General features: G+C 44.2%; 1 protein-coding gene across 1 annotated transcript; it reads left to right on the forward strand.

The window, feature by feature from the left end:
* The first annotated feature begins 2,341 nt into the window (after window positions 1-2,341).
* On the forward strand, window positions 2,342-26,472 carry LOC138357395 (sulfotransferase 1E1-like). Its single transcript, XM_069314198.1, has 8 exons — window positions 2,342-2,491; window positions 3,994-4,181; window positions 4,344-4,489; window positions 6,858-7,065; window positions 13,532-13,658; window positions 16,467-16,633; window positions 20,696-20,801; window positions 25,781-26,472. The coding sequence occupies exons 2-8, from the start codon at window positions 4,008-4,010 to the stop codon at window positions 25,876-25,878; spliced, it is 1,026 nt and encodes a 341-aa protein (XP_069170299.1). The 5' UTR covers window positions 2,342-2,491; window positions 3,994-4,007; the 3' UTR covers window positions 25,879-26,472.

The raw sequence follows: 26,472 nt of genomic DNA on the forward strand, positions 1-26,472 counted from the left end.
AATGCAGCCTGGGCCAACGTCGGGGAATTTGAGGACTCCGGGAGTTCGTCTTCTGGGGATGGTGATGTGTGCGACGCTGTTGGAGTGTCTGCAGCTCCTGTGGGTCGTGTTGCAGCAGTGATGGGTCCTGTGGGGGGATTGTCGCCTGGCCCAGGTCCGGTGTCTTCTCCGGCTGCCTCCGCGTCACCGGTTGCTGGTTCCCTGGGTTGGGAGGTTGTGGCACCGGCCGAGATTGCGAGAGAGGGAGGGGACTTGGTGCCGGTTCTTACAAATGCTTCTGTTCCGGCGGCCTCCGTGCCTCTGGTGTCCATGTCTGTGCCTTCCACGCCTTTGCCCTCTGCTCAGTCATCCTTTGTTACTCCGTCCCCTGTGGTGTCGGCCCCTGCACCATCGCCCTCTGTGATTCCGTCCCCTGCGACTCCGCCCGCTCAGTTGCCGGCCTGTGTCCAGCCGACTCCTGTGCTTCAGTCCCGTGTGGTTCCACCGTCTGTATCAAAGTCCTCTGTGCGGCCTCTTCCCGTGCCTACCGCCCCCGTGGTGGAGGGAGCTGAGCTGGAGGTTCCTGACTTCATGCATCGACCACGAGGGTCACGTAGTCACGTTAACGCGCCTATGGAAATGTGGGCACAGTGGGATGCCTATCGGAAGAAGTACCCGCGTCGTTACTATCCGGATAAATATGAAGATGATTGACTGTGTGTGTGGTTCTTGCTTTGTGTTGCTTCTTTCTTTCGTTGGTTTATTGAGCTATGTGTTACGGGTTCCTTTTTTTCCCCCTGTTTTCTTACCTAGTTTTTGCTGGGTTATTATGCTCTAGTGTTTTTTCTTTTTTTTTGACTATTTCATTGTTACCTATGTGTAAGATTCCATTTTTGTTTATGCTTATTTACGATTTGTTTTCTTATCTGTGTCCTATATACTGTGTTATATGTTCCAATGTTGGTTTGTGCTATACCGATTCTTTATTTTTTATTTTGATATTTTACTGTCTTGCAAATGTGTTCTGTTTCCTTTGTTCTTTGTACTGTGCTGTGTATTGCTTTGTTGTATTCCCTTGTTAATTTCCTGCATTTTCTTTACTATGTTGTATTACCATATTCTGTTATTGTGTTCTCGATTCTGTGGTGTGTTGTGTAATTTTGTACGTGTATTCCTTGTTTATATTTTACCTCTGGTTTTATTGTGCTCCTTGTGCGCTATTGTAATTACTGACGCTTTTGGCACGCCCCATCTGGGTAGTGCTGCTTTTGTTTTTGTGTGTATGTGTTCTTATGAGTTTTATGTTATTCTTTGTTTTCACTTTTGTGTTATGTTGATCGGTGTTACTTGTTATCTGTGTTGTTGTTATTCTGTGTTCTTTGTTACTCTGCTTTACTGTTTATATGGTTACTGTACGCTGTAATTGCTGTTTTAATAATAAAAAGAAAAAAAAAATGACTGTCAGTACCACATCCCAGGGGTAAGGTGCCGACCAATGACTGTACCACACCCCAGGATAAGGTGCGGACCTGTGACTGTGTGTACCACACCCCAGGGGTAAGGTGCCGACCAATGATTGTACCACATCCCAGGGGAAGATGCCGACCAATGACTGTACCACACCCCAGGATAAGGTGAGGACCTGTGACTGTGTGTACCACACCCCAGGGGTAAGGTGCCGACCAATGACTGTACCACATCCCAGAGTAAGATGCCGACTATAATTAAGTAACCATGTTGATGGTAGTGGGTGTTGTCTATCAGTCTAGATAACACTGCCTAGCGTTCTCTGCTGACGTTAGACAAATCTGTGGTTGATGTTCGTTTGTCTATCTTTGAAAACCTTCACTCTGCGACCTTACCTATTGATTCTGATGCTGTTTAAGATGAGAAAACCTACACATTACCACGCTTGTATTCTCAATAAAAAATGTTAATGTTTACGCTTCCTTACATAGTGCACATGTAAAGATTCATTAATTGTTAAGTCCGGTTTTGGTGAGATCGCTGCACAGTTCCCTCGTTCTCACACGTAATGACCAGTGACCCGCACACTATAGATACCAGCCACTAAAATGCGTCCTCCAATTACAGGTCATTGTCCTCTAGAGTTAAGGTTTTTACACTTATTATGGAGTAAACCCCTTTAAATTAGACGTTTTTTCAAGCCTGAAAAACAGCGAGATTTTGGGAAACAACCCGAGTTAATGTTAAGAATTATTTAGACGAAGCATTCCACTGTTCTTCCTTAACATAAATTTTGTGCCTCATTTTTCTCTATGTCAACTTACAGCTGTTTTTTATTATCTGTAAAAGATAAACTAAGGTTAATTAGTACACTGAATTGGTATCACTAGATGGATGAGAGCACTTCATTAGCAGAGTTGGTAACACTGGGGTGTTGACTTGGGTGGAGCCTCAGCCAATGACAGTTCATATGTGTTGCTTGTGTTGGTGTGAGCTGTTGTGCTGCTCCTTCTCCCTCCATCAGTGTTTCCTTCAGTGTCAGAAGGTGAGCTGTAGTGTATAGACGTATTTAAATTATTTTTCCTCATGGAAGACTATAGTTAAAGTGTGAAAAAAATTTAGGGACTGTATAACTGTTTTAGTAACTTCGTATAACTACAGTCTATTTGCCAAATGCAGTAGTTTTGTTGAAAGAGTCAGCAGAGTGTATTTGCACTGTATTTGTGAAAGATGCTGTGATTGGTGTAATTGTGCAATATGAGTAGAGAAATTCACAAATGTTTGTAGTTATTGCCGACGTTGTGAGGAGGGAATATAATGTTGGAGGGACTGTGAGACGAGCAGCTCGTACTTCTCATCGCAAATATGGTTCCTGCACGCTGTAAATACTACCTTCCTTGCCATGTTGTATTCTGCTCTTTGTAGAGCAATTTGTTGGTGTTTGGTGTCGTGCAGGAATAGCATTACAGTACAGTGGATGGCACATTTAACTTGGAGAGAATGCAATATTGATCCATCTCCATTATGGTTTAAATTGGCTTCTGCGCAGACTTCCAATAACGGTGCGTTGAATTGGCATATTTTTAAGAAATTGCTGGTAACGCGCCCCGCCAATGGCATGGAGTTTGTATTACAGTATTTAAAAAATCATTGAGGATATCTGGATTTATTGCAGACATTAGGCCACTTCTTAACGCGATTTGTGTATTTAAAATGTATACCACCTCCTTCTTAGTCCGTCGGCTTGTGATTGAAGGTGGACTTTTAAGTTTTGTGAAGGTAATATAGCAACTGTGTAGTTGTAAGTAGGCTAAGATTTTACCACCAGGTTATGGCAGTCTTGGTAAAGTTATATTTACACCTAATGCATCGTGCATATCGACCGTTGTAAGATATCTTTAATAAAAAATTACTAGGTTTAAAGATTAAAAATTATTAAAGTGCGGCATTTGTGTGATCAGATCAGATATTCCTTAAAAGTATTTCGGATAAAAGTGTAAACTTGTATGGCATTATTTCAGATTATACTGTGCTTTTGAGTCTTACACTGGCAGGTGTTGCATGGTTCAGTATGTGGTGTAGTAGGTCTGGTGACTTTAGTTTTCTCTTCCTAAACATCCCCACCCCAAGAGTGGCGACTGGTGGCGCTGGTTACGCTAGATTCCCTATTCTAAAATTATTTTTTAGAAATGACACCAGTCTTTTTGGTGTAGTTCTATTTACATAATTTGAATTGGGAAGTGCAGGAACCGGTGAAGGTTTGATGCCTCCCCGACACACATAGTCTACACATCTTCCATAATATTCCCCACCTAATACCCTTTCCAAGTAATATTGTTCATACCCCCCCCCCCTTTCCCGGGGTCACGAACACAGGTCATCGGCCGACACATCCCTGACCACCAGTCATGTCACCCATGCTCAACCCTTCATCCTCGCAATCAGTTTGTAAACATGTTTAATAAGGTATTGACATTTTACCTCTGTTGTAATGCCTGAAAAAGCCCAGGTATTTTAAAGAGTTGACTGCCATAACGACCCGTGTAGTTGTACCTAGGAAGATGACTACGAAGCTGGCTAGTGGTCACCGGGTGGAGGCCATGAGCGAGGAGTGGCTGGCCAGGATGGAGGAGGAACAGACGCTCTACAACCATGGTATGGTCCGCCTCAGGCCCGGAGGCTGGCTCTACCCGACGCTCTTCACCAAATATGCTGACACCATCTACAACTTCAAGGTGTGTTGTCATTGTTACTCTGAGACTTGAATATTGGATATATACTTGGTCCGAGGGGGAGGGGGGACTGTACTTGGATCCCTCGCCCCTGGTATATATGTGGGTAACAATTGTATACACTTGTGTTCTCTCTAATGTATACTACAATAAGTTTCTCTTCAGTTCACTGAAGGTGACGTACTTGTGATGGGAATGCCCAGGTCTGGGACGACCTGGATGTTGGAGTTGGTGTGGACGATGCTTCACAACCCCGACCTGGACAACCAGAGGGCCGACCTGCCCATCTTCATCAGAGCACCGCATATAGAGTAAGACATTCTTATTAGTTTATCAGTGTGATTGTCTTCGTAACGCCTGGGATCAATGGTATAATAACTATTGTAGTCTGATTGCGCCTAGTAAATCGGTAAGATTTTTTTTTTTAAATTAGTCCTTGGCTCATTAAAGTTCTCAGAGCCCCGATTTAGATAGCTTTTCTATGGCAACTACTTTATTGTAATGATAGTTCAGAAAGTGGCAAAAAATTCGGAAATTTGTGGAAAACTGTTAATTTTGAAGACCAGATAATATTGTCGATGATTTTACGAATGTTCTTAAATATTTCTTATAAATAATTTTTAACTCTTTTATATCTCGGCCAAAAAAAGGCATTATTTTTGTATTTTTTGGATGAAATTTCATAAAACAGTTACACTGCTGCTTAACATTGCACCGGATGTGGATAAAATGGTGTTGGCTGCTTGAAAAGATATTTTAATCAGACTGGGTGCCGTTATATCTTTTACCATTTAACGTGTTAGTACTTTACGTTCTTAGACTAGACCTAAGTTCGTTTGTTCAATGGTTGTTCAGATTAGTGCATGCATTTTTTTTTTTTTTTGGGGGGGGGGGAATTTTCTGGGGACATAATGGTTATTACGACTATATACAACTTGGGAGGGGTCAAGACGCATTTTTGCGAGAGTTTGTACATTTCTGTAATACGGCCTCACCCCAGCTTCATTGCAAAATTAGATAATGCATTAGGCTCAAATACCGTTTACCTTCTTCGTCTTGTTTCACTGCATCATTTCTTCCGCCTCTAGTCGTGTGAACATTGTAACTGTTATTAGTGGGGAAAAAGGGGGTTGGGGATTGTAAATTCATTAAAAGATTAATATTGTTTAAGGTGGTACTGGGCGATGAGATTTTTTTATAAAATGTTTGGTAGACAGAGGCACATAATGGGCTCTGGGACTGAACCCCACAATTCATTTAGCTAAGCAAGTTACAAACTTGATGAGCTAGTTACAAAATTCAATAAGTCATCACATCAACAGTGGGTTCGAGATCGACCTAAAGTACAGGTTCTAAATTAAGCAACTGACATATGTGGAGAGCTAGTGTCAAAATTTGTTTGTCCTGCACACCGCCCCCCCTCCAGTGGGCAGAGGTGGATAGGTTACAATCACTTCGTTACTACCTACAGTTAGCAAACTGGGGATATTTGGCTAAAATTTCTGGTAGCAGATCATTTTGAATGAAATATTGACACATCGCTGGAACATTGGTTATAGAATTGTCTCTAAATTCACGTATCTTTCCGCACTCCATCACATAGTGACGGAGGGTGTGCGAATAATTTTGTTGACACCTTTTACATTTGATCAGTGCCATTTACTGAGTTTGAATTACTCGCGGCCCTAAACAAAGGCATAGCCACATCCCCGGTGAAGATGGTATCACTTATGACATATTGCGTCTGCTCCCTTTAATACCAGGGAATCCCCCTGCTTGAGCTGTATAATATGAGCTATGTTACTGGAGAGCTTCCTAACTCTTGGACAACAGTATAATCATTCCAATTCCCAAGCCAAATAAAGAGTGCTTTCCGCCCAATTTCCCTTACTAGCTGCATTTGCAAAACATTAGAGAGAATGGTCCTAAACAGTCTCCTCCATAGAATAAGAACCATGCTATCCCCCAGATATATGGCTTCATGCATGGAAGGAGTGTGCATCATTGCATCACCACCTTTCTTACCTTGCACACTGAAGTCATATACCACCTTCCTAGATCTTAAGTCTGCCTTTTGATATTGCAAATAGACATGTTATCTTGAGTGAGCTTGCAAGAATGAATATTGGTGATCGGCTTCTTTGTTGGAGCAGGGGTTACTTGTCCAACAGGAAGTCATCTGTATTTTTCCAGGGGCATAGGAGTGTAACAAGAGACTTTGAACTAGGTACCCCACAGGGTGATGTCCTCAGTCCTACCTTATTTAATATCTTAATAAACACGCTGTTAAACTCTCTACCGAGCAAACCCAACGTCCACATCATTAGCTATGCTGATATAATGATACACACCACTGGGTATGCTAGCTTTTGGTATAAATGTCTACGTAACCTAGTTTGCACACGTGATGTTAATGCGTGCTTGACTGTGAAGTTGTTGCCCTCAACAGTTAAGTTTCAAAAAAATCATGTGATTAGTTAAGAACCATTCGGGTATCAGTTGCAATGTATGAAGGATCCTATATTTGTGCTGCTGGATGGGTTTATATAAAGAAATATTACCAGAACTTATCGCATAACTGATGAATGGTTTAAGAAAAAACTGAAATGTATTGATTCTGAAGCAATAAAATTATTTCGGTTCTGGTAAAGTTTAGTACTTGTAATAACAACATTCCAGCTTTGACATGATGCTTGACAGCAAGACCATAAGAAGCACTGTTGAGAATCCTCAGCCGATGACAGAAATGTTTCGTCAAATGTGTCCAGGCAAGAAGGTAGAAGACGGAGTGTTTCTGCAGATTAGCGAGGGTTTACCTGCTCCTAGAGTGATGAAGACCCACCTGCCCAGCACCCTCCTGCCGCTTACCCTTCCTCTAACCACGAAGGTCAGAGTTGGCTACTGTAATCTAATGGTTTTATGGGAATAAAATGGTTTGATTTGCCATCACTGCTTCATGGAGCATACAGGAAAATCTGCGAATGTTTGTAATCAAACGATTAAGGTGTTAAATTGGGTACAGAAGATAAAATGTTCAGTAAAAGTCGTCTAATCCAGCAGTTCCTAATGGTTCATTTAAAGTTTAATGGTTCAATCTAAATATTGGCAAGACTGTTTCCTTAAATAACTTGATCAAATTTTAAATGTGGGAGCTGTGTAGTGGACATGAATTGACCTTCCTTTCCCTCCTTGAGCCCCTACTACCTTTGGTTTACCTGTTGACAGGTTTTTTCCAATACCCCCCCCCCCACACCATCCCTGTTTGGTCCATTGTTTCCGTGAGGGGGGGAGTTTGGTGGGCGGCTGCCGCCGGAGTGTGATACTCATTGGGACAGTCCTCTATCCTTTTGTGGCCTTGTGCTCCTGCTGTTATCCTCACGAATTCTGCAGCGCGACTTTTCCTTTTCCTTATGTTTCGTTTTTTCTCCCTCTTCCTCTTTCCAATTATTTGCTGCCGACTTTTTGCCTGTTTTGACTATTCTTTTTGGCCTTTTGATTTGTCGCCCGGGTGTTTGAGGAAGCATACTCTTGCACCCGTTGAATTGTGGTAGCCACGTCGCGAGCGAGGGTATGCTTTCATTGTCAATCCTTCTTTTGTCGCTGAACCTGATCTTGACAGACTGACGGTTCTTAAGGTGGTGTTTTTGAAGTGTGTACTCGTGACGCACCCCTAGAGGGCCCCCGGCAAGATTGGCAACATGTCTCTTGTTGGGTGTCCTGCCTCTAATTGTGGGTGTGGGGGCACATTCGTGAATGAAGGTCTTTACTCTAGCTTTGTCACATTCGGCTCTTCTACCTTCTCAAGCTCGTGGGAGTGGGCGACCAAGCCCCCGACTCGGATTGTTGGAAGACCGGGCTCTGTAGGCTCCAGCTGCATTGTGCCCCGACCTTGCGCCTCCTTTGACCCTCCTTACTACTCCCTTTGACTCCACTTCCTCCTCTGTAGTTGGGTCGGGCCACAAGCCTACAGTGGGAACCGCCCCATCCCCCTTTCTTGCTTTCTAACTTGCTGATTGATATATTACCGTGGTATCGAGTCTGAACACGCCATGAAAGTTGAAACTGGAGTTCAGGATCTTGGGGTACTTAAAATCTTCTTAACGTATATGGCTGCTCCCCCTCCTTTTCTACCATTTCTCATAGTAGACATCAGTTTGATATTCGGATAATAGTTCTGTTTTCTACATTCATCTTTGTTTCGTAAAGTGCAATAATATCTAGTTTGTTCAGATAAGAGCACTTAAATAGCATATTGTTTCTTACTCTTAACTGTTAGTATAATATACCTTAAGTGTTTTATTTTGAAGCTCTTCTCCTTCCATGTACGTTTTGCCAATTAATCCCCCCCCCCACCAGCACAAACGTTTACTGCCCCCTTCATGTCAATTCCCATACCACTAACTATTAAGTGTAACCAAAAACAAACCCCTCCAACCATGTTTCCAAAGAGTTGGCAGTCGCAACAACCCCAGTTCTAGATAAATGCACCCAATCCCAAGCATACATGCCATTTCTTTAAGTGTTCAGTTACCAATGAATGACATTGCATTTGATTTAAAATGTCAGGTCGGTAATTGACAGTCCTCGACAACCATAAATTTCGAACTCCCTTACTCTAAAGAATGCCACATATGACTGGGAGTCATCCCTTGCTCCTAATTATATGGCGGTCTTTAACCTCTGTATCAGTTCCTAACTCGTCCTACAGCATTTCCACCTGCACTCAAAAGTTTCCATCTCCATCCATATAATCATACTTGTTTACTATATCCCTGCTAAGTATACTATATTTACTACTATCCCTGGATAGTAAACCCTTAATTAACCTGTTCCTCCTCCTGACACAAGGCTCTATCCAAATACCTTGCCTGGGAATCTCCCACAACCAAAATTCACTTAGCTGCTACTTTTACTTGGTGAGCAGATTGAGGGACCGGCGCTCATTTTGTTTTGTCTTTCAGGCAAACTGCTGGCTCCCTACAGCACTTTTAGCTCTTTTGCTGTGTTGGAAGGAAGTTTTAGAACACGGGTAGGAAGCCTTGCCAGTCTCTTCTTATGACCCCCTGTCCTTTACGACATTCAAAGGAAAGGTCTTCTTAATACTGGTCTCATCCTGCGTTTCGTCTTGACATTGTTTCAGCTGTCATACTTCCTCCTGTAGGAAATCTGTCTTAAAGATCTCTGCGTAGATTCATCAGTTCCTTAACTACACCTCTGCCATAGATGTTGGAAATTTGGTCATGTCACTAGAGCATCACAAGAGGTAGTGTCCCTGTGTGGAGACCTCGGCCATTACAAGATCGAATGTTTTTCTCCTCAGTCTCGCTCCATGACTTGCGGTGACGCCAACCCTTCCTTCTTGCGCTCATGCATACACTAAGAATTTGAGAAAGCCATTCTCAACACTAAACATTGTGATCAGATTTTTTCCCCTGGAGCAAGATGCAAAGGTAAATATCTCGACTCTTTCTGACATGACTTGAGCTAGTGTTGCATCACTCTTCTCCACCACTCGCCCCTTTCTTGATTCCACAACTGTTGCCAGGCCTTAAACCAAAATATCTCCAGTAACTCCGTTTTACGATCCTCCCCATTCTGACCGCAGAATCTTCCTCGCGGGTCCCTACCAATCTTCTCCTGCCGTTTAGTTCATTATTTCTCCATCCTCCCTCTTCACTCCGCTGCAGCATTCCCTTCCTAATCACATGTCTATTCTCGGCCCTCATTTTTATTTCTCGGTTTCACAACACGTGACCGATGTCATCCTCCTGCCGGTCACCTCCGTGTTCTCTCACGACCTTCCTCTCCTACAGAGACTGTGGAGGCTATCGCACAGTACATGTCTCCTGGTACTTGTACATGTCAGAAGTGTAAACCTGGATCCTGTCTTGGTTCCCAGCTGGTCAGGAGCAGTCTGTCGATCCCCCTACTTTCTACTTTTAGCTTTGTCCCAGTTTCTCCTCCCATCTGTGGTGGCGTAAACTCTTCCCCACTGGAGATGCCCACACTAGTTCTCCATCTGACTCTTTCTTTGATGAAATGTATCCCACTCTTGTCTTTATCTTGTATTTATTTGGCTTCCATGCGGCGGTTCTTGACCTCGATAACATTTTTTCCATCCTTGTAACATTTTTCACCCTTCGTAGGCGAGTATGTTACCTCTGATCTGGATCTTTATTTTTTTCTTCGTCTCGGGACACGCGGAAGTGTTCCTTGCTGGAAATCGGACTGCTCGGTGTGTGCTGTAAGCGTGCAGCCTGGAAGAAACGCCAGCGCCAATAAACGCAGACTCTCGTATTTGATTTGGCTAAAGAGTGCAGTGGACTATGGGGCCATCAGTGCGGCTAAGCAGAAGTTTGAAATCTTCATTATGATGATTGACACTGCTATCCCCTAGATCTGAAAATTGCATAATATACGAGCAAGTTAGTTCTAGATTTCTCCAGTATTTCATCTCCAAGGTTCTGTTGTGGCAGATCAGATGTCGGTCGCGTCCGAACTAGGTTCACACTTTTCGGCTGTTGGCTCTGTTTCATTTATTCCTCCCTCTGTCCTTTTTCGGAATCCCCTTCTTGAATCTTGTCCCTTTGCCCGTTTTGCATACATCTCCAGCTATCCCAAGAATTTCTCTCTCCTGCAACTCGTCTACTCTGATCGTCTGCTGTTCTATGGCAGCGGGCTCTGATGACATTCAGACGCTATGGCATCTCCCTCCGTGCACACTTTATTAGCCGAATAGTTATAACCGTATCTGGGGGAAGGGAAGGGTCGGGTCGTCAGTTCCCGGGAGTGACTTCAAGCAGGTGTTCTTCCTTGTCAGAAATCAGGTTCACTTGGGACGAGAGAACCTGGATATGACGCCACTTGGAGATGACACTGTCCCAACCAAGTTATTAAGGTCTTCGTGGCAATCTCCCTCTTCCTGCAAGGCTCCCTCTTCTCAGTCGTTCCCTTAGAGCGAGGCTTGGTACCACTCTCGCTACCTATTTTCGACAGTATGAAAGGGTACCCCCAAAGCAGTGTTCTCAGCACTTTATTTTTCCTGGTTGCCTTCAATGGTAATCTTTCCAGCCTTTCTTCTAGGCATTTCTCCACTTCTATGTTGATCTTACCCCTCTGCTATGGAATTGAAGCAGTGTCATCCTGGGGCCACCAATTATGGCTCGATTTTCTACTACAGATGTGTAAAGGTTACGACTTTTACTAGAAAGAAAGTTTCTCGTCCTTCGTTTTTGCGTTATTGCAGTCCTCTTTGTATACAGTTTAACTTTCGCGGTTAATATTTGAAAAGATTGTCTTGGTGGCCTCCCGTCTCTTGCCTCGCAGTTGAATGTTTTAAGGCCTTTAACTTAGTCTTGTCCAATACTACTTGGAGAGATGTGCTACTCTATTTACATCCCTCTCGCATGCTGTCGAAACTGTTATGACTCTCGTTTACTCGTCTGATTCTCCAACTCCTCGTCTTGATGATCTTCACCATACTAGGTTACACCTCGGCTCTTGTGTTCGGGCCGGAACGGGGTCGTTACTCCTGACCCTGTGTGTTTTACTGGCATCCTGGCTTTAAAAGATCGTAGTGATCCCTACTGTCCATGCTACCTTGCGCAGTCCCTACAACACCGTCACACTCGCTTGTGTTGTGCTTTGATCGTTGCCTCTTCCGTAGGCCCCTGTTCCTCTTGACCTTTTAACCGTTTTCTCTCGCTTGCAAGATATTGTTAGTTGCCAATATTTGTTGGTCCATCCTAGCCCCCATTGAGAGGTCACTATTGCAAATCTTTGCAAAACCTAGACTCGCATTGCAAAGGCTTCTACTCCCTCCTACAATAGTGATTTTTTTCCCTCTCCCTCTCTCTCCTCCACACTTTTCACACAACTCCTACGTTGCAATCTTCACAGATGGGTCCAAGTCAGCTGACGGTACAAGCTACTGTTGTATTTCTTGATCACAACTGTTGCCTTTCCCTGGAGACCAGCATCTTCCCGACAGAACTTTGCCATTTTGTATGCTCGATTGCTTTCTCAATGTCTACATTGCTTTGTCATTGTAGTGAGCCTCGCAGTGCCCTCCTGGCTCTTGACATTTTAAGTCCATCCTGTGGTAGTAGAAATTCCAGGGTTTATCTCTAGCAAATTTAAAATGGTTTAGTTTTGCATTGGTACCAGCCATATTAGTTTTTCTAATGATCCTGCAAATTCTTCTTCTGAGGAGGCTTATCTGCACTTGGTCACTTTCCCACACAGGCTTTCCTTGATTTTTACAAAGTCATTAATTCGTCAGTGTCCGTTGACAGGGTCGTCGGTCATGTTATTGGTAACACTGAATGCTCTTAAGGGTAGTCTGGCCTTTGCACCACCGTAACTGGTGGTGGTGAAACGGCTCTGTCCAGGTTACCTATTAGCCGTATAAGTGTTTTCCCGGGCACTCGATGGAGTGCCGTCCTGCTCCTTATTGCCCCGAACTGCATTGTCCCTTTTACGGTTGTGCATATCCTTGCTGAACGTCGTAACTTCTAGGATGCGTGATGTTTCTTGCCTGCCACTCGTAGTAATTTGTCCCATGATATAATCCTTACCCTGCAAACTCACAACATAATGGTCTTTATTGATCAAATGTTATAAACTTGAAAAATGTGGATAGAAACTTTTCAGTGCAGTGAGGTGTTTTTGTCATTTTGTAGTAGACCGTTACCGTTCTAGATCGAAATGTCCTCCTAAAGCTATGTGCATCAACAATGGTCATGTCCACTGGACATCTATTGTTCATGTTAACACTTGTATAGTGCATACATGGTCCAGAAGCTATTATTGTCAAAGGGAAGTTGCAGGGGGGGGGGGGGGGTGATAGTACTTGCAATCGTGTATTGCATATATGGATATCTATAGAGCTATTGTGTATATATGTAAAAATATATTTATTACACAATTGAACACAAATCTAGGGATACATGTTTGATAAGATTAGATTCGAGACATAAGTATTCCCACTTATGTTACTTTAAGAAACGTCTTAAAGCTTGCTAAATGTAACTTGACCCATGAGAGCTTTTACTTGTATAAACCTAATTAAGGTCTAGTTATGACTGTTCTTTCGCTGGCCTTCATAAGAGATGGCTCCAGCTGAACTTCCAGTCGCCCTACATTGGACATAAGAGCTATGACCAGATTTTACTTTTGGGTTCCGAAGGGAGCCTGTGTTCAATAGTAGTTACCTTTTAATAACTCCTATTAAACCATGGTGTAGTAAAGTCTTGGTTGGATATATATTTTAAATTACATCTTGAAAAATAAATTTTCATCTTTAACCCTAAATTTCAATCATGGTGCTTAATGGTTATTTGATGGTTTTTCAGGTGGTGTACATTGCTAGAGATCCCAAGGACGTGGTTGTATCGCTATTCTATCACTTCTGTAACGTAAAGTTCCACAACTATACTGGCACCTTCGACAACTTCGTCAAGCATTTCATGAACAATGATTGTAAGTAAATCAGTTGTGGTGTTTGAGAAGCCTCGACAAGGTGGCACAAATTAAATGCTCGGATGAAGCTAACACGATCAGAACGTAATATTTAAGGTGTAAAAAATACTATTCATGCGACTTGTTATATCATTGCCAACACATTAGTACAAATTTTACAAAGTGTAGCACCACACGAGGACAATTGGTATGCTAAAAGTCCTTCCCCCCCCCCCCACACACGGTCATTTAGTATCCACGACTCCACAACTTGTGTATTTGGCAGCTGCCAGTTAACTATAGGTGCAAGTTATAATTTGTTTCCATCCAGGGCATAACTTCGTAAATTGTTACGGTTGTTAGTGCTTGTATTTGGTAGTTTTAAATATTAATCTTTCCGTTCTCCTGCTGAATGGTAACTTTAGTGTTGAAGAGGCTTCTGTACTGGGCTATAGGTCTGGTGGGTTAGACACTTGGTAGTCTGTTTGGACAAATTGGCAGATGGACTAGAAGCTGACCTTGAAATAGTCTATTGCCTTGTACCACCAATGTATATGCTGGTTTACTTCTGGTTTACAACTTTGGTGTCGTAGTACGATGGCAGTTTAATTGCTGCTCCTACTTGATTTACTGGTATACTTGGACTTGTGGTTAAGCAGGCATAACATCGGCACATATGGAATCTGGTGACATCTTAGTTATTGACCTGACCTGTTATCTTAATTAGACGTGTTCTGCATCAGGTCATGTACCCCCATGGCGGACCCCATGGTGGGCCTTACCAGCTATGCAGCAAAACTTGGAGTTTTGGACTCGTAATTTCCCTAAAATCGCAAATCGGGGCCTTTTCTAACACTTCAGAAACCCCTTCCCAATCATACTTTCTGCCAAACGTGTTGGTCAATATCGTCTTGGTCACATCACAGATGACCTCAGATGTGAGTTACATCCGATACACAACGAGGCTGCCTCTTCCGAACATGTGTTCCTTATACAGGTTCTTTTCTCTCCAATTTCTTGGTAATCAGCCTACGATCACGCAAATTGGAGCCAGGCACGATCCTCTATAGCAGGGTCACTGTGGTGATGAGGAAATGGTGATAACACCGCGATAACAGGGGTGGTGATGAGAGGCACGGCCGCCACCACCAAACACGTCTTGCTCTCACATCGCCGGTCCTAGACTGCCTTTTGGCGGCCTAGGGGACTCGCAAGGCTCCCCCCCCCCCCCACCTTGCCATGACCAATTAGAGCAAAGCAGACGAGCCTACGATGCCACTTCCAAACACGGACGTTCCCGCCCAAAAGTCAAGAGGCTGACATGCCTCGACGAATGAAGTCCTTGGCCTTGTGGCATCTCGTGACGTCACACAGGGTGGGGGAGGCCTAGGAGGAGGATGACTTCACACCGCACAGGATGGGGGGGGGGGGGAGGCGACGCTGCGCTGAAACCGTTGGCTGCCAGTTTAAAACCTACTTCTAAACATTTCTCGGTTAAACCTGTTAAATCTTGTAACTCTTCCCACAGATTAGTTGGACTTCCTTGTAGTCTAAATACAGCCCTCACTTTGGGGTTTGTGCAGGCCTTCACATATGGGCATGTAGTGTGAGAACTTTTCTCTAGCGTGCAGCACACTTTGGCCTAATCTAGAAAAACTAGCAGAGGAAATTTTCAGTCCCTCACACTGGGTAGTGTTGGCGAGGAAGTGTGATGTTCATAGTATTCTCTACTGAAAGCACTTGGCTGACAAACTCAAGATGTGTTGATGGGTTGGGTGTTTGATTAGGACTTCAAATGGTGGCAGAATCTTGCCAGTCTGTTAAATATCATCCTCGGACATGTTCTGTTCTGTATTCGGTATTTCCTTCTTTATTGGAAGGAAAGCGTGTAAATGTTATAAGTAGGCGAATCCAGCTTTGTGTGTGTGCGCGTACGTACGTACTCGACTAGCTGTGCTTGCGGGGGTTGAGCTTTGGCTCTTTGGTCCCACCTCTCTACAGTCAATCTGCTCTTGAACAGATTCCTGAGCTTCTGAAGCGCCCTCATATCTACATTTGAGGTTGTATATGGAGTCGGCCTCTACCACATTCTAGTGCATTCCCTTTACCAACTACTGATACTAAAAGTTCTTTCTCAGTCTGTGGCTCATTTGGGTACTTGGCTTCCACCTGTCCCCCTTGTGAGTGTACCACCAGTTTTAAAAAAATATATCCTTGTCTACCATGTAAATTCCCTCGAATTTTGTATGTACTGATCACGTGTCCCAGAACTGTTTAGTCTTCCATCTACGTGAAGTGCAGTTCCCTCACTTTTTCCTCGTAACTTATGCCTCTTGGTTCTGGGACTAACCTAGTGGCATACATCAACTTTCCATCTTCGTCTTGTGCTTGGCAAGGCACGGGCTTCATGGTGGAACAGCATACCGTGTTCAGGTTTGAGTGTTGTGCAGTGTTGTGGGTAGGTACCTTCTGTGTTTGGACAAATGGGATCAGGCTGCTCTAGCCAGTTAGCGTAGGTGGTTAGTATTGGCCACAAGTGCATGTACTTTGTTTTTTCTTGGCAGTTTGTTGCAGTTCTCCTCGGTAGTAGTATAATAGTGTACGATACTGAGGTCTGCAATAACTGTGTCGTCTTGAAATTTTAACTTCTAAATAATTATCAAATATTAATGTTCTTTAGCTAATTGCTTCAGTATCGGAAATAACTGCATTTCATATAGCATATTATAAAAGTATATTTTGGAGGTAACTATATATTGCGAAATTTAATGGCTTAATCATTTATTTACCCATGTAAAACATTGAGTTAAATGTAATTCGTATCTACAGTGTTGTATTGTCCCTACTGGCCCAACCTGATGATGGCCTGGGGGCAAAAGGATGAGCCCTATATGCACTTTGTGTTTTATGAAGACTTTAAAGCCGACATAAAGAAGGAACTTGGAACACTGAATGAGCTGTTGGGCACCAACCTCTCCCAACAGCAGCTTGATAATGTAAGTGTCATGATTACTCCTCCTATTAATGATTTCACATCTCTAAGTTAACTCACGGTTTTAGGGGGTAGCTCACGGTATAAGGGATGCTGGCCTAAGTTGGCTCTCAGAACTAGTCTGGAGTAAATATTTTATCCCACTTAGAGTGGTGGGAGGGGGAGGGAGGTGTTGCCCCAGGGCTGTTCTGGGACCTATTTAACAATATTATATTTTTTGTGGTGAAATTGATGCATCATTATTTGCTAATGTTCAAACTATAAAAATCGGGCAGAACATGAATTGTGAACACAAAGGACAAAAGACTACCTAAGGGTTTAAAAATCTACGGAAGACTGGCAGAGGGAGTTCATACATTGAAGAAAAAACAAATGGAGGGTTGTAGAGTGATAAATACCAATCGCTCATTGGAGCTTTGAAAGTGTAGTGACGATTAAAATAACTACATCTATAGTTACAGATTAAAGTGATGTGATGGAAGTATGTGAATGGTGGAATGGGAGTAGAGTAATAAACCTCGTATGAATATAAAGTACAATATACTGCACATTACTCGTTGGTTTAGCTTAGAATCAGGGGAGACCTGGGTAAGACGCGACGTGGACTGTCTCGGTGTGTACTCGCCTAGTTGTACTCGCCTAGTTGTACTCGCCTAGTTGTACTCGCCTAGTTGTCTGCAGGATCGAGCACTGACTCTTGGATCCTGCCTTTCGAGCATCGGTTGTTTACCGCAATGACTCTTGTCCCATTTCCCTATCATACCTGGTTTTAAAATTATATATAGCATTTGCTTCCACAACCTGTTCCTGAAGTGCATTTCATTTCCCCACTACTCTCATGCTAAAAGAAAACTTCCTAACATCTGTGACTCGTCCGAGTTAAAAGCTTCCATATATGTCCCCTCGTTCTGTTATTATTCCGTGTGAACATTTCATCTATGTCCACTGTCAATCCCTGAGTATTTTATACGTTCCTATCATGTCCCCCCCCCCCCCCTCTCCCTTCTTTCTAGTGTCGTAAGGCACAGTTCCCTCAGGCGCTCCTCATACCCCATCTCTCGTATCTCTGGGAAGAGTCTCGTTGCAAACCTGACCCTTTTCCAGTTTCATTATATGCTTCTTCAGATGGGGACTCCATGATGAGGCGGCATACTCTAAGACTGGCCTCACTTAGGCAGTGTAAAGCGCCCTAAATGCCTCCTTCTTGATCTTGACATGATTTCGGGGCTTTAGTGTCCCCGTGGCCTGGTCCTCGACCAGGCCTCCACCCCCAGGAAGCAGCCCGTGACAGCTGACTAACACCCACGTATTTATTTTACTGCTAGGTAACAGGGGCATAGGGTGAAAGAAACTCTGCCTATTGTTTCTCGCCAGCGCCTGGGATCGAACCCAGGACCACAGGATCACAAATCCAGTGTGCTGTCTGCTCGGCCGACCGGCTCCCAATCTCTGGCTCCGGCTCAGTTGACTACTATTGTGCCTAAGTAAGGAGCCGACCGGCTCCTTACTTAGGTTTCTGAACGATGTTCTAACTTTTGCCAGTGTAGAGTACGCTGCTGTTATCCTATTTATGTGCCTCAGGAGATAGATTAGGTGTTACGTCCACACCCAGGTCTCTTTCGCGCGTCGTCACGGGTAGGCTGTTCCCCTTCATTGTGTACTGTCCCTTTGGTCTCCTATCTCCTAGTCCCATTTCCATAACTTTACATTTGCTTGTGTTGAATTCCAGTAGCCATTTCTGACCATCTCTACAACCTGTTCAGGTCCTCTTGGAGGATCCTGCAATCCTCATGTCACAAGTCTTCTCATCAACTTTGCATCATCCACAAACATCGACATGTAGGACTCTACGCCTGTAAACATGTCGTTAACATATACAAGAAATAGAATTGGTCCCAGCACCGATCCTTGTGGTACTCCACTTGTTGCTGTTCGCCAGTCAGACTTCTCGCCCCCCCCCCCTTACTGTAACTCTTTTGGTTCCTTCCTGTTAGGTAGTTCCTTATCCATGCTAGGACCTTCCCCCACCCCCCACCCCCACCTGCCTCTCGAGCTTAACAGCAGTCTCATTTGCGGTACTGTATCAAGGCTTTTTGGCAGTCCAGAAATATGCAGTCTGCCCAACCATCTGTCCTGTTTTATCCTCGTTACTTTATCATAGAATTCCAGAAGGTTTGTTAGGCACAATTTCCTTGTCCAGAACCCATGTTGATGTTTGTTCACAAACCTAATGTTCTCCAGGTGTGCAACCAGTCGTAGCCTAATTATTCTTTCCAGTATTTTACAGGGGATGCTTGTCAGTGATACGGGCCTATAGTTAAGTGCCTCCTCCCTATCGCCTTTCTTGAAGATCGGCACGACATTTGCCTTCTTCCAGCAACTGGGCAATTCTCCCGACATAAGTGACTCATTAAAGATCATTGCCAGAGGCACGCTGAGGGCCTGCGCTGCTTCTTTTAGTATCCATGGGGATACTTTCTCTGGTCCAACTGCTTTAGTTGCATCTAGAGTTGTCAACTGTCTCATTACCTCCTCTGCTGTCACCTCCTATATCTGATCGTCTTTCATCTAGGGTAACCCCTTCCAACAATGGAGCTGGTCAGGCTCGGTAGTAAACACTCCATGGAAACTGACATTCAGTGCCTTGTACATTTCCTTGTCACATTCAGTATATGCCCCCTCTGTCTTCCTTAGTCTTGTCACTTGGTCGTTCACCGACATTTTTCTTATGACTGTGTAGTAACTTGGGTTGTTTTTTCGCTTTGTTTGCAATATCGTTCTCATAGTCCCTTTCCGATGTTCTTATGTTAATGTAATCGTTCCTAGCTCTGCATCTGATCCTGTTTTCCTGTCCTTTGTCTTCTGTACTTCCTCCACTCCCACCTGCTGGCCATTTTTGCTTCCTGACACTGTCTATTAAACCATGGGTTATTATATTCCTACTTATTTTTTTCCCTTTACTGTTGGTATAAATCTCTCTTCGGCCTCCTGGCATTTGTGTATGACTAGGTCCTTCATATCTTGGACTGTTTTTCCTCAAATTTCTTCCTCCCACTGCACTTCACCCAGATAGTCCCTTATCCTCTTATAGTCCCCTTTCCTGTAGTCAACTCCTTCCCCAGATCTCTTGTCCCATGGTCATAAGTTTGAATTCCATCATGTAGTCAAAAACTAGGACACAATGGTCACTGGCCCCTAGAGGTATTTCATGCTCTAAATTCTGTCTTCTACGTCCTGGGTGAAAATCGGGTCTAATAGGCTCGGTGCATCTCCTTTCCCTTGTCTTCCTTCACATGTTAGGAAATTCCTGTCTAACATCTACTAATTTTGCTCCCCACGTTTCGTCCCCTCGATGGAGATTCCTCGATTCCCAATTTCTCTCAATGATTTAGGTCCCCCATGATCAGCAGCTTCGCTCTTTCTGTGGGCTAGTGTTGCCGCCTTCTTCAGTTCATCTATACATTCATAAGTGTCTTTTTTTTTTTTTTTTTTTTTTTTCTATACACCACACAGAGGAAGCACCCCGTAGCACCTGTCTAACTCCCAGGAACCTATTTACAGCTAGATGACATGAGCATTGGGGTGAAGGAAACTGCCCATAGTTTTTTCGCCGGCGCTGGGAATCGAGCCCAGAACCACAGGGTCCTGGGCTCGATCACGCATCCAGCGTTCTGTCCAGTCAGCCACTGACCCCACTCATCGTGTGTGTGTGTGTGTGTGTGTAAGGGGGGGGGGGGGATGTCTAGGTGTGTGTGTGTGGGAGGGGGGGATATCTAGGTATTCACTTAGTTGTGCTTGTGGGGGTTAAGCTCTGCTCTTTCGGCCTGCCTCTCAACTGTCGATAAACTGTTTCTACTATTAATTTTTTTCCACACACACCACCAGGAAGTGGCCAGTGATGGCTAACTCCCAGGTACCTATTTACTATTGGGTAACGGGCATAGGGTGGAAAAACTCTGCCCCTAGTTTCTCTCACACACACAGGGGTGGGTGTGTGTGTGTGTGTGAGTGAGAGAAACCTGTTGTTTGAACCTGTTGTGGTCATAATATTGGTTCCTTTCGCCAGGTTGCCGAACACTGTTCTTTCTCCTCGATGAAAGCTCGAAGTGAAAAAGATGCTGCAAATTATCACCAAGGTGCCCAGAAGAGCGAAGGAGACTTCTTCAGGAAAGGTGTGTGGAAATAGTTAAGATTCTAATTGGCAAGTCATCTGTAATACTTTAGCATTGTTGCTGGAGCTTTTGAATTCTGTGAACGTTTTGGCTTGTCCGGGTCAAGTGCAGTTCTTCCTTAAAGAACCATATTAAGAAATAATCCAAGTGACTGGATGTTTTAGTTGTTTCGCACTTTAATCAGTGAGATAACTGACAGCCATCAGGATATTTGTAATGCTTCCTGTGATCATACCATGACTAATTCCACCAGAGTGAGTGACATTTCTTTCTCGAGGAAAGAACGCAAATTAACTTAAAATGTTTTAGGCTCTGCTCTGTACCCTGGTGGACCTCAACCTTTATAACTACTAGTTAAGTGAGAGCAACAGGTACTGTTGTATAGATTTTTGCTATTGGCAACTGTGATTGAGCGTTTCAGCGGAGCTGTGATTGGGATGACCTACGTGAGGAATATTTGGTAGTTATAATTTCATTGCATAACACTAGGCTATGCTAGTCAGTCTGTCAGTGCGGGCTGATGTCCATCGCTCTCCTAACGGCCGGCATGTGTGCTCTCGTTCAGTTTGTTGAGATGCTGGAATCAGTTGCCCAGTACGTAGTTGCTGGGACACCGGGCTCTCTCTCTCAGAAGCGTAAGCCTGGCTTCTCTCCTTCCTCCTCCCCTGCGGGTAAGAAGGCTTTGATTTCTTCCTCGGCCCCTACTTCTTACTCTATCGATCCTTCCTCTGCTATGGAGGTTTCTTTCCCCGCTTCCCCCTCTCCCTGCTGCTGTCCTTGACTGCTCCTGTCGGTTACCTCCTCCTTCCTCTTTCTCTTCCTCAGGATCCCGCCCTTAGACCTCTGATCTGTTCTCTCTTCATTCCCTCCGTCTTTGCTCAATTTACCCATCCCACCCTAACCCTGATTTTGCTGACCCTGATCTTTTTTAATGTGCCATGTTCCTCTTTCACCGTTTTCTTCCTTGTTCTGTTGCCTTTTCTCTTCTCGTCAATGTCTATTCTTCAATGAAACATTAGGGGTTATTACGCCAATTTCCTTTAACTCTAAATTCTGATTTCGCGGTTTTCGCCCCTTTGTGTCTGTCTCCAGGAGCCGATGCTTGGTGCTCGTCCTGGTCGCTTTCGTGGCTATTCCCTTCTCTCCCCCCCCCCCCCTCCCCCCCCAGTTGCTAGGGCTCCTAACGTTTCTGCTCTTGATTCGCTCTGATGTTCCCTTTGTCCCCTTACTTTTTCCTTCGCCTCTCCATTGTTCTGCTGCTCGTATCTGTGGGGAAATGGTACAGTTTGTTCCATTTATTGGCGCTGTACCTACTGGACTCCTTGTCGGAGTGATTTCCTGCTGGGTGATTTCAATTATCATTCCCTTTGGGTTGATGTTCTGACGAACACCCGAGGTCGCATTCTTGAGCAGTTTATCCTCTCTTCTTCCCTGTCTTCTGAATTCTGGTGAGCCCACGCATTTGTACTCGGACCCTTTCCTGTCTTTATCTTTCTTTTTGCTCTTCTCTTTACTTAGATTTCATGTGGCAGGTTCTTGATGACCTCCATGGCAGTGAACATTTCACCATTCCTTGTTACCTTTTCACCCTCTCCTTCCCTAGGTGGCAGTTTGTTACAGCGGACTGGAACCTATTTACCATCGGTACTACTCTCTCTGACCTCTCCCTTCTGCCTCTCCCTCGTGCTCTCCTCCTTTTTCATGACGCTGTCTTTGACGCTGCTCTCAGCTCTCTTCCTCTCGGTCAACGGAAGTGCATTCCCTGGTGGAATGCAGACTGTGCTCGGGCTGTCCGCTGTTAGCGTGCAGCCTGGAAGAGACCCCGCTGTCGGCAGACAGTCGATTCTTTTCTTTGCTTTCGGAAGGAGAGTGCGGTGGCCCGTAGGGCCATCCGTACGGCTAAACGTGAATGTTGGGCATCTTATGTCTCCACCATTACGTCCGAAACTCCTCTGCCACAGATGCTCCGCCATCTCCCTCCGTGCACATCGCGGTATGTACAGAGTCTGTATAATCGGATCTGGGAGTCGTGGTCAGTCCCCGAGGACTGGCTCGATGCCGTTGTCCTCCGTTCGCAAACCAGTCTCTCTGGGAACATCCCCTAAGGACTTTCGCCCTATTGTCCTCATAAGTTGTCTACAAACTTTGAACGTATGGTTAACGTTCGTCTGATGTGGTTCCTGGAACACCATCACCTCTCCTTCTCAATTTGGTTTCCGCAAGTGCCAGAGCACAACAGATGTCCTGGTGAACTTGGAGGTCTATATTCGTACTGCTTTTGCTGTGAAGACCTCCGTTGTTGCCGTCCTTTTTTACCTGGAAAACGCTTACGACATCACTTGGCGGTATCGTATTCTGTCCCAACCTCATTCTTTTGGCCTTCGTGGTCATCTTTCTCTGCAGCTTCCTCTCGTCGTTCCTTTCGGGTGAGGCTTGGTATCACTTTCTGCCTCTTCAGCAATACAAAGGTGTGAAGTGTTCTGAGCACTACTCTTTTTCTGGTTGCCCTCAATGGTCTTCTTTCCTCTCTGCCTTCAGGCGTCTTCTCCGCTCTGTCGATGATCTTACCCTTTGTTGTCAGGGTGGTGATTCGCCTCTCCTTCAACGCCGACTTCAACTTGAGATTGACGCCGTGTCGTCTTGGGCCACCGATTATTGCTTAAAGTTCTCTACTACTAAGACTTGTGCCATGACTTACTCGGAAACAGATCGTTCTTCGTCCCTCTTGTCACTTTATGGTCATCCCCTTGAGTACAAAGATTCTGTAAAGCTTTTGGGGTTATTCCTTGACACACATTTGTCTTGGTCTCCCAATATCACTTACCTCCGTGTTGAGTGCTCTAAGGCCCTTGCCCTCCTTCGGGTATTGTCCCATACTTCTTTGGGAGCAGATAGGCGCGCACTCCTTGCTTTACATTCCTCTCTCGTCCTGTCTTAAGCTAAATTATGGTTGCCCTGCTTACTAGTCTGCTTCTCCTTCTACTCATTGCCGTCTTGATGCTTTGCACCATATTGGGTTGCGCCTCAGTTCTGTTGCCTTCCGTTCGACTCCCATCCTCAGCTTGTATGTTGGCACTGGCTTCCTATTTCTCCAGGACCGCCGTGATCGCAACTGTCTTTGCTACCTTGCGGGTCCTTGCAACATCCTTCCTCTCACCTGTCATGCTTTAGCTTTTACCCCTCCTGCGGTTCTTGTTCCTCTTCACCACCTTCCTCTTTTTCGGGTAATCTCGCTTACAGTATTTTTTCCCCGTTCCTATTTCTAACATTTCTCCTCGTGTTCCTTCTTTGCTCCCGTGGAGTCCCCCCGTTCCGCAGTTTTGTACATCGTTGACACGCATCACTAAAGCTCTTACCCCTCCTACGGTTCTAAAACGCCTTTATCTTGATCACTTTTCTCACTCGCACTCCATTTCCGTCTTCACCGATGGATCTAAGTCTGCAGAAGGTTGTGGCTACTGTTGTTTTTTCCTGATCACACTTGTGTGTCTCTTACCTCCAGAGACTAGCATCTTTACAGCTGAGCTTTATGCTATTCTCTATGCTCTTCGTCTCCTTCTCTCTCGTTGTCAATCTTCCTTTGTAGTTGTTTTTGACACTCGTAGTGCCCTCATGGCTCTCGGGTCCTTTAATTCGGTTCATCCAGTGGTTGTAGAGTTCTAGCATTGGCCGTTTCTTGTTCACAGTAAATTTAAGTCGGTTGAGTTTTGTTGGGTTCCCAGCCATATTGGTGTCTTTCAATGTGTGCGGATGCTGCCGCCAGGCTAGTTGTCCGCTAGTGTCCCATCTCTCGTAAAGGTATTCGTTATTCCGACTTTTACATGGTTATCCATACCTCCATCCTTACCCGCTGGCAGGCTTGTTGGTCATATGTTACTGGTAAGAAACGACGTTCTCTTGAAAGTAGACTCCTCGTGGTCGTCCTCCTACCACCGTAATGGGAAACGGCTCTGGTGAGGTTGCGTATTGGCCATACTTGCTTAACTCGTGGTCACTTGGAGCACCGCCCTGCTCCTTATTGTCCTAATTGCAATGTCCCTCTTATGGTCGTGCATATCCTTGTTTTATGTCCTGACTTCTGGGATGAGCGTGTCTTGTTAACCGAAAGTTCCCCCCCCCCCACGGTTTCTTCTCTCGATCGTATTCTTGGCAACTCTGATACTTTTAATATCGGTCGCCTTATGTGTTTGTTGTCGTGGTGGCAACGATGGTGATATTTAGTGCCCTCTGATTATCCCGCTTATTTGATGGTGCTACATAGCCTTCTCGGCTTGGTGCCTTCTTTTTGATAATTGCTTGCTTCATTGTAGCTGTGATACCCCATATTCCCAACCCTACCTGCTAGTTCTCTATAGATTTTTTTTTCCTCGGCCCTTTCTCTCTCGAAGAGTGCATCAAACTTGCCTGGCGTTAGTCTTACAACCGATCATAGTCGCTATGATCGGAAAGTTTGCTCGGCCACCTTACTGGGTACAATAAGGCGGCTTTCAGTGTAGCAATTGTATACAAAGGGAGTTGTGTAGCGTTCTGATGCCTCTGGCGAGATGTTGTTCAATATTTCAGATGTGTGGCTTTGTAAATAGTTCAATTGGTGTCGAGCACTTTAACTTCTGTCGTGTGGTTTGGTTCAGGTAGCCGAATGCGTGTCCTATAAATGTAAACAAGCGACGGCCTGTGAGAAGGTGCACTTTTCCAACAGCATGTGGTTTGTTGACGGGATCCAAACAGCTGCTATTGTTGGTCTTTTCTCGATATTAAAGGTACTTGGCTTTACTTCACGAATGTGTTTTTATCGCCTTGGATTTAGAATGCTTTCAAAGCTTTAGCACACAAACTGATGGGTAGTTTGGTAGGTGTGGTCAGACCCCATGCATGGGAACAACTTGGTCAATCGAGGAATGGTTAGTAAAATGCTTGAAAAGTTGGAAAAACAAATTGTGCATAATTCACTAACTTTTCTCTGAATTATGTTTTCCCAGGTGAAATTGGAGACTGGAAGAACCACTTTTCGCCAGAGCTCGAGCAAGAGATGAATCTGTGGATCGAGGAGAATTGTGGAAACACCATTTTCAAATGATACTCTAGTCTCTGCACATGGCTCCGGAAAAACTTGTTAAACGATTTGGTTTTAATGGCTGATAATTTGTTTGTAGGCAAATGTTTTGAAATAATTTCTAATGCCTTCAATAACTTTAATATACTCATGGGTGTAATAAGTTTTGTACAGTAAACATAATTTATTGAAATTAAGCATCTGAACTTTGCTCTTAAAATTCGGTTCAGTAATACTTTCATCATAATTTCATTGCTCTAACATGCAGTTGAATACTTGAATTGGATTCAACAGAGCAAGCATACTTCTAAAGTGGTTTTCAAATTAGTGTTAGGCATTAAACTACTTTAATAGCAAAGTTTTTAAATATCAAGTCAGATTACTTTTAAGTTTAACAATCCGTTTTGCTATGTTTTCTGCCTTGGCTGTGACTCCTGCCCACACCCAGAAGGTTACACATGAAGGCAATACAAACGACCATGTATAATGTACTTAATAGTGCCTTTAGTTATTCGGGTACGGATTGTGCAAAATTCCCCCTGGCGGGTAGATAGTCATGAAATGAATAGTTATCCATTTGGATGTTAAATTTGTTTAATAGAAATTTAAAAACTTTTA

The sequence above is a fragment of the Procambarus clarkii genome, chromosome 7 (assembly GCF_040958095.1).
Source record: "Procambarus clarkii isolate CNS0578487 chromosome 7, FALCON_Pclarkii_2.0, whole genome shotgun sequence".
Lineage (NCBI taxonomy): Eukaryota > Metazoa > Arthropoda > Malacostraca > Decapoda > Cambaridae > Procambarus > Procambarus clarkii.

Coding starts and splice junctions, on each gene's coding strand:
- LOC138357395 (XM_069314198.1), top strand. CDS start 4,008: ATGACTACGAAGCTGGCTAGTGGTCACCGGGTGGAGGCCATGAGCGAG. Junction 7,066..13,531: donor CCCTTCCTCTAACCACGAAG/GTCAGAGTTGGC, acceptor ATGGTTTTTCAG/GTGGTGTACATTGCTAGAGA. Junction 20,802..25,780: donor AGGAGACTTCTTCAGGAAAG/GTGTGTGGAAAT, acceptor ATGTTTTCCCAG/GTGAAATTGGAGACTGGAAG.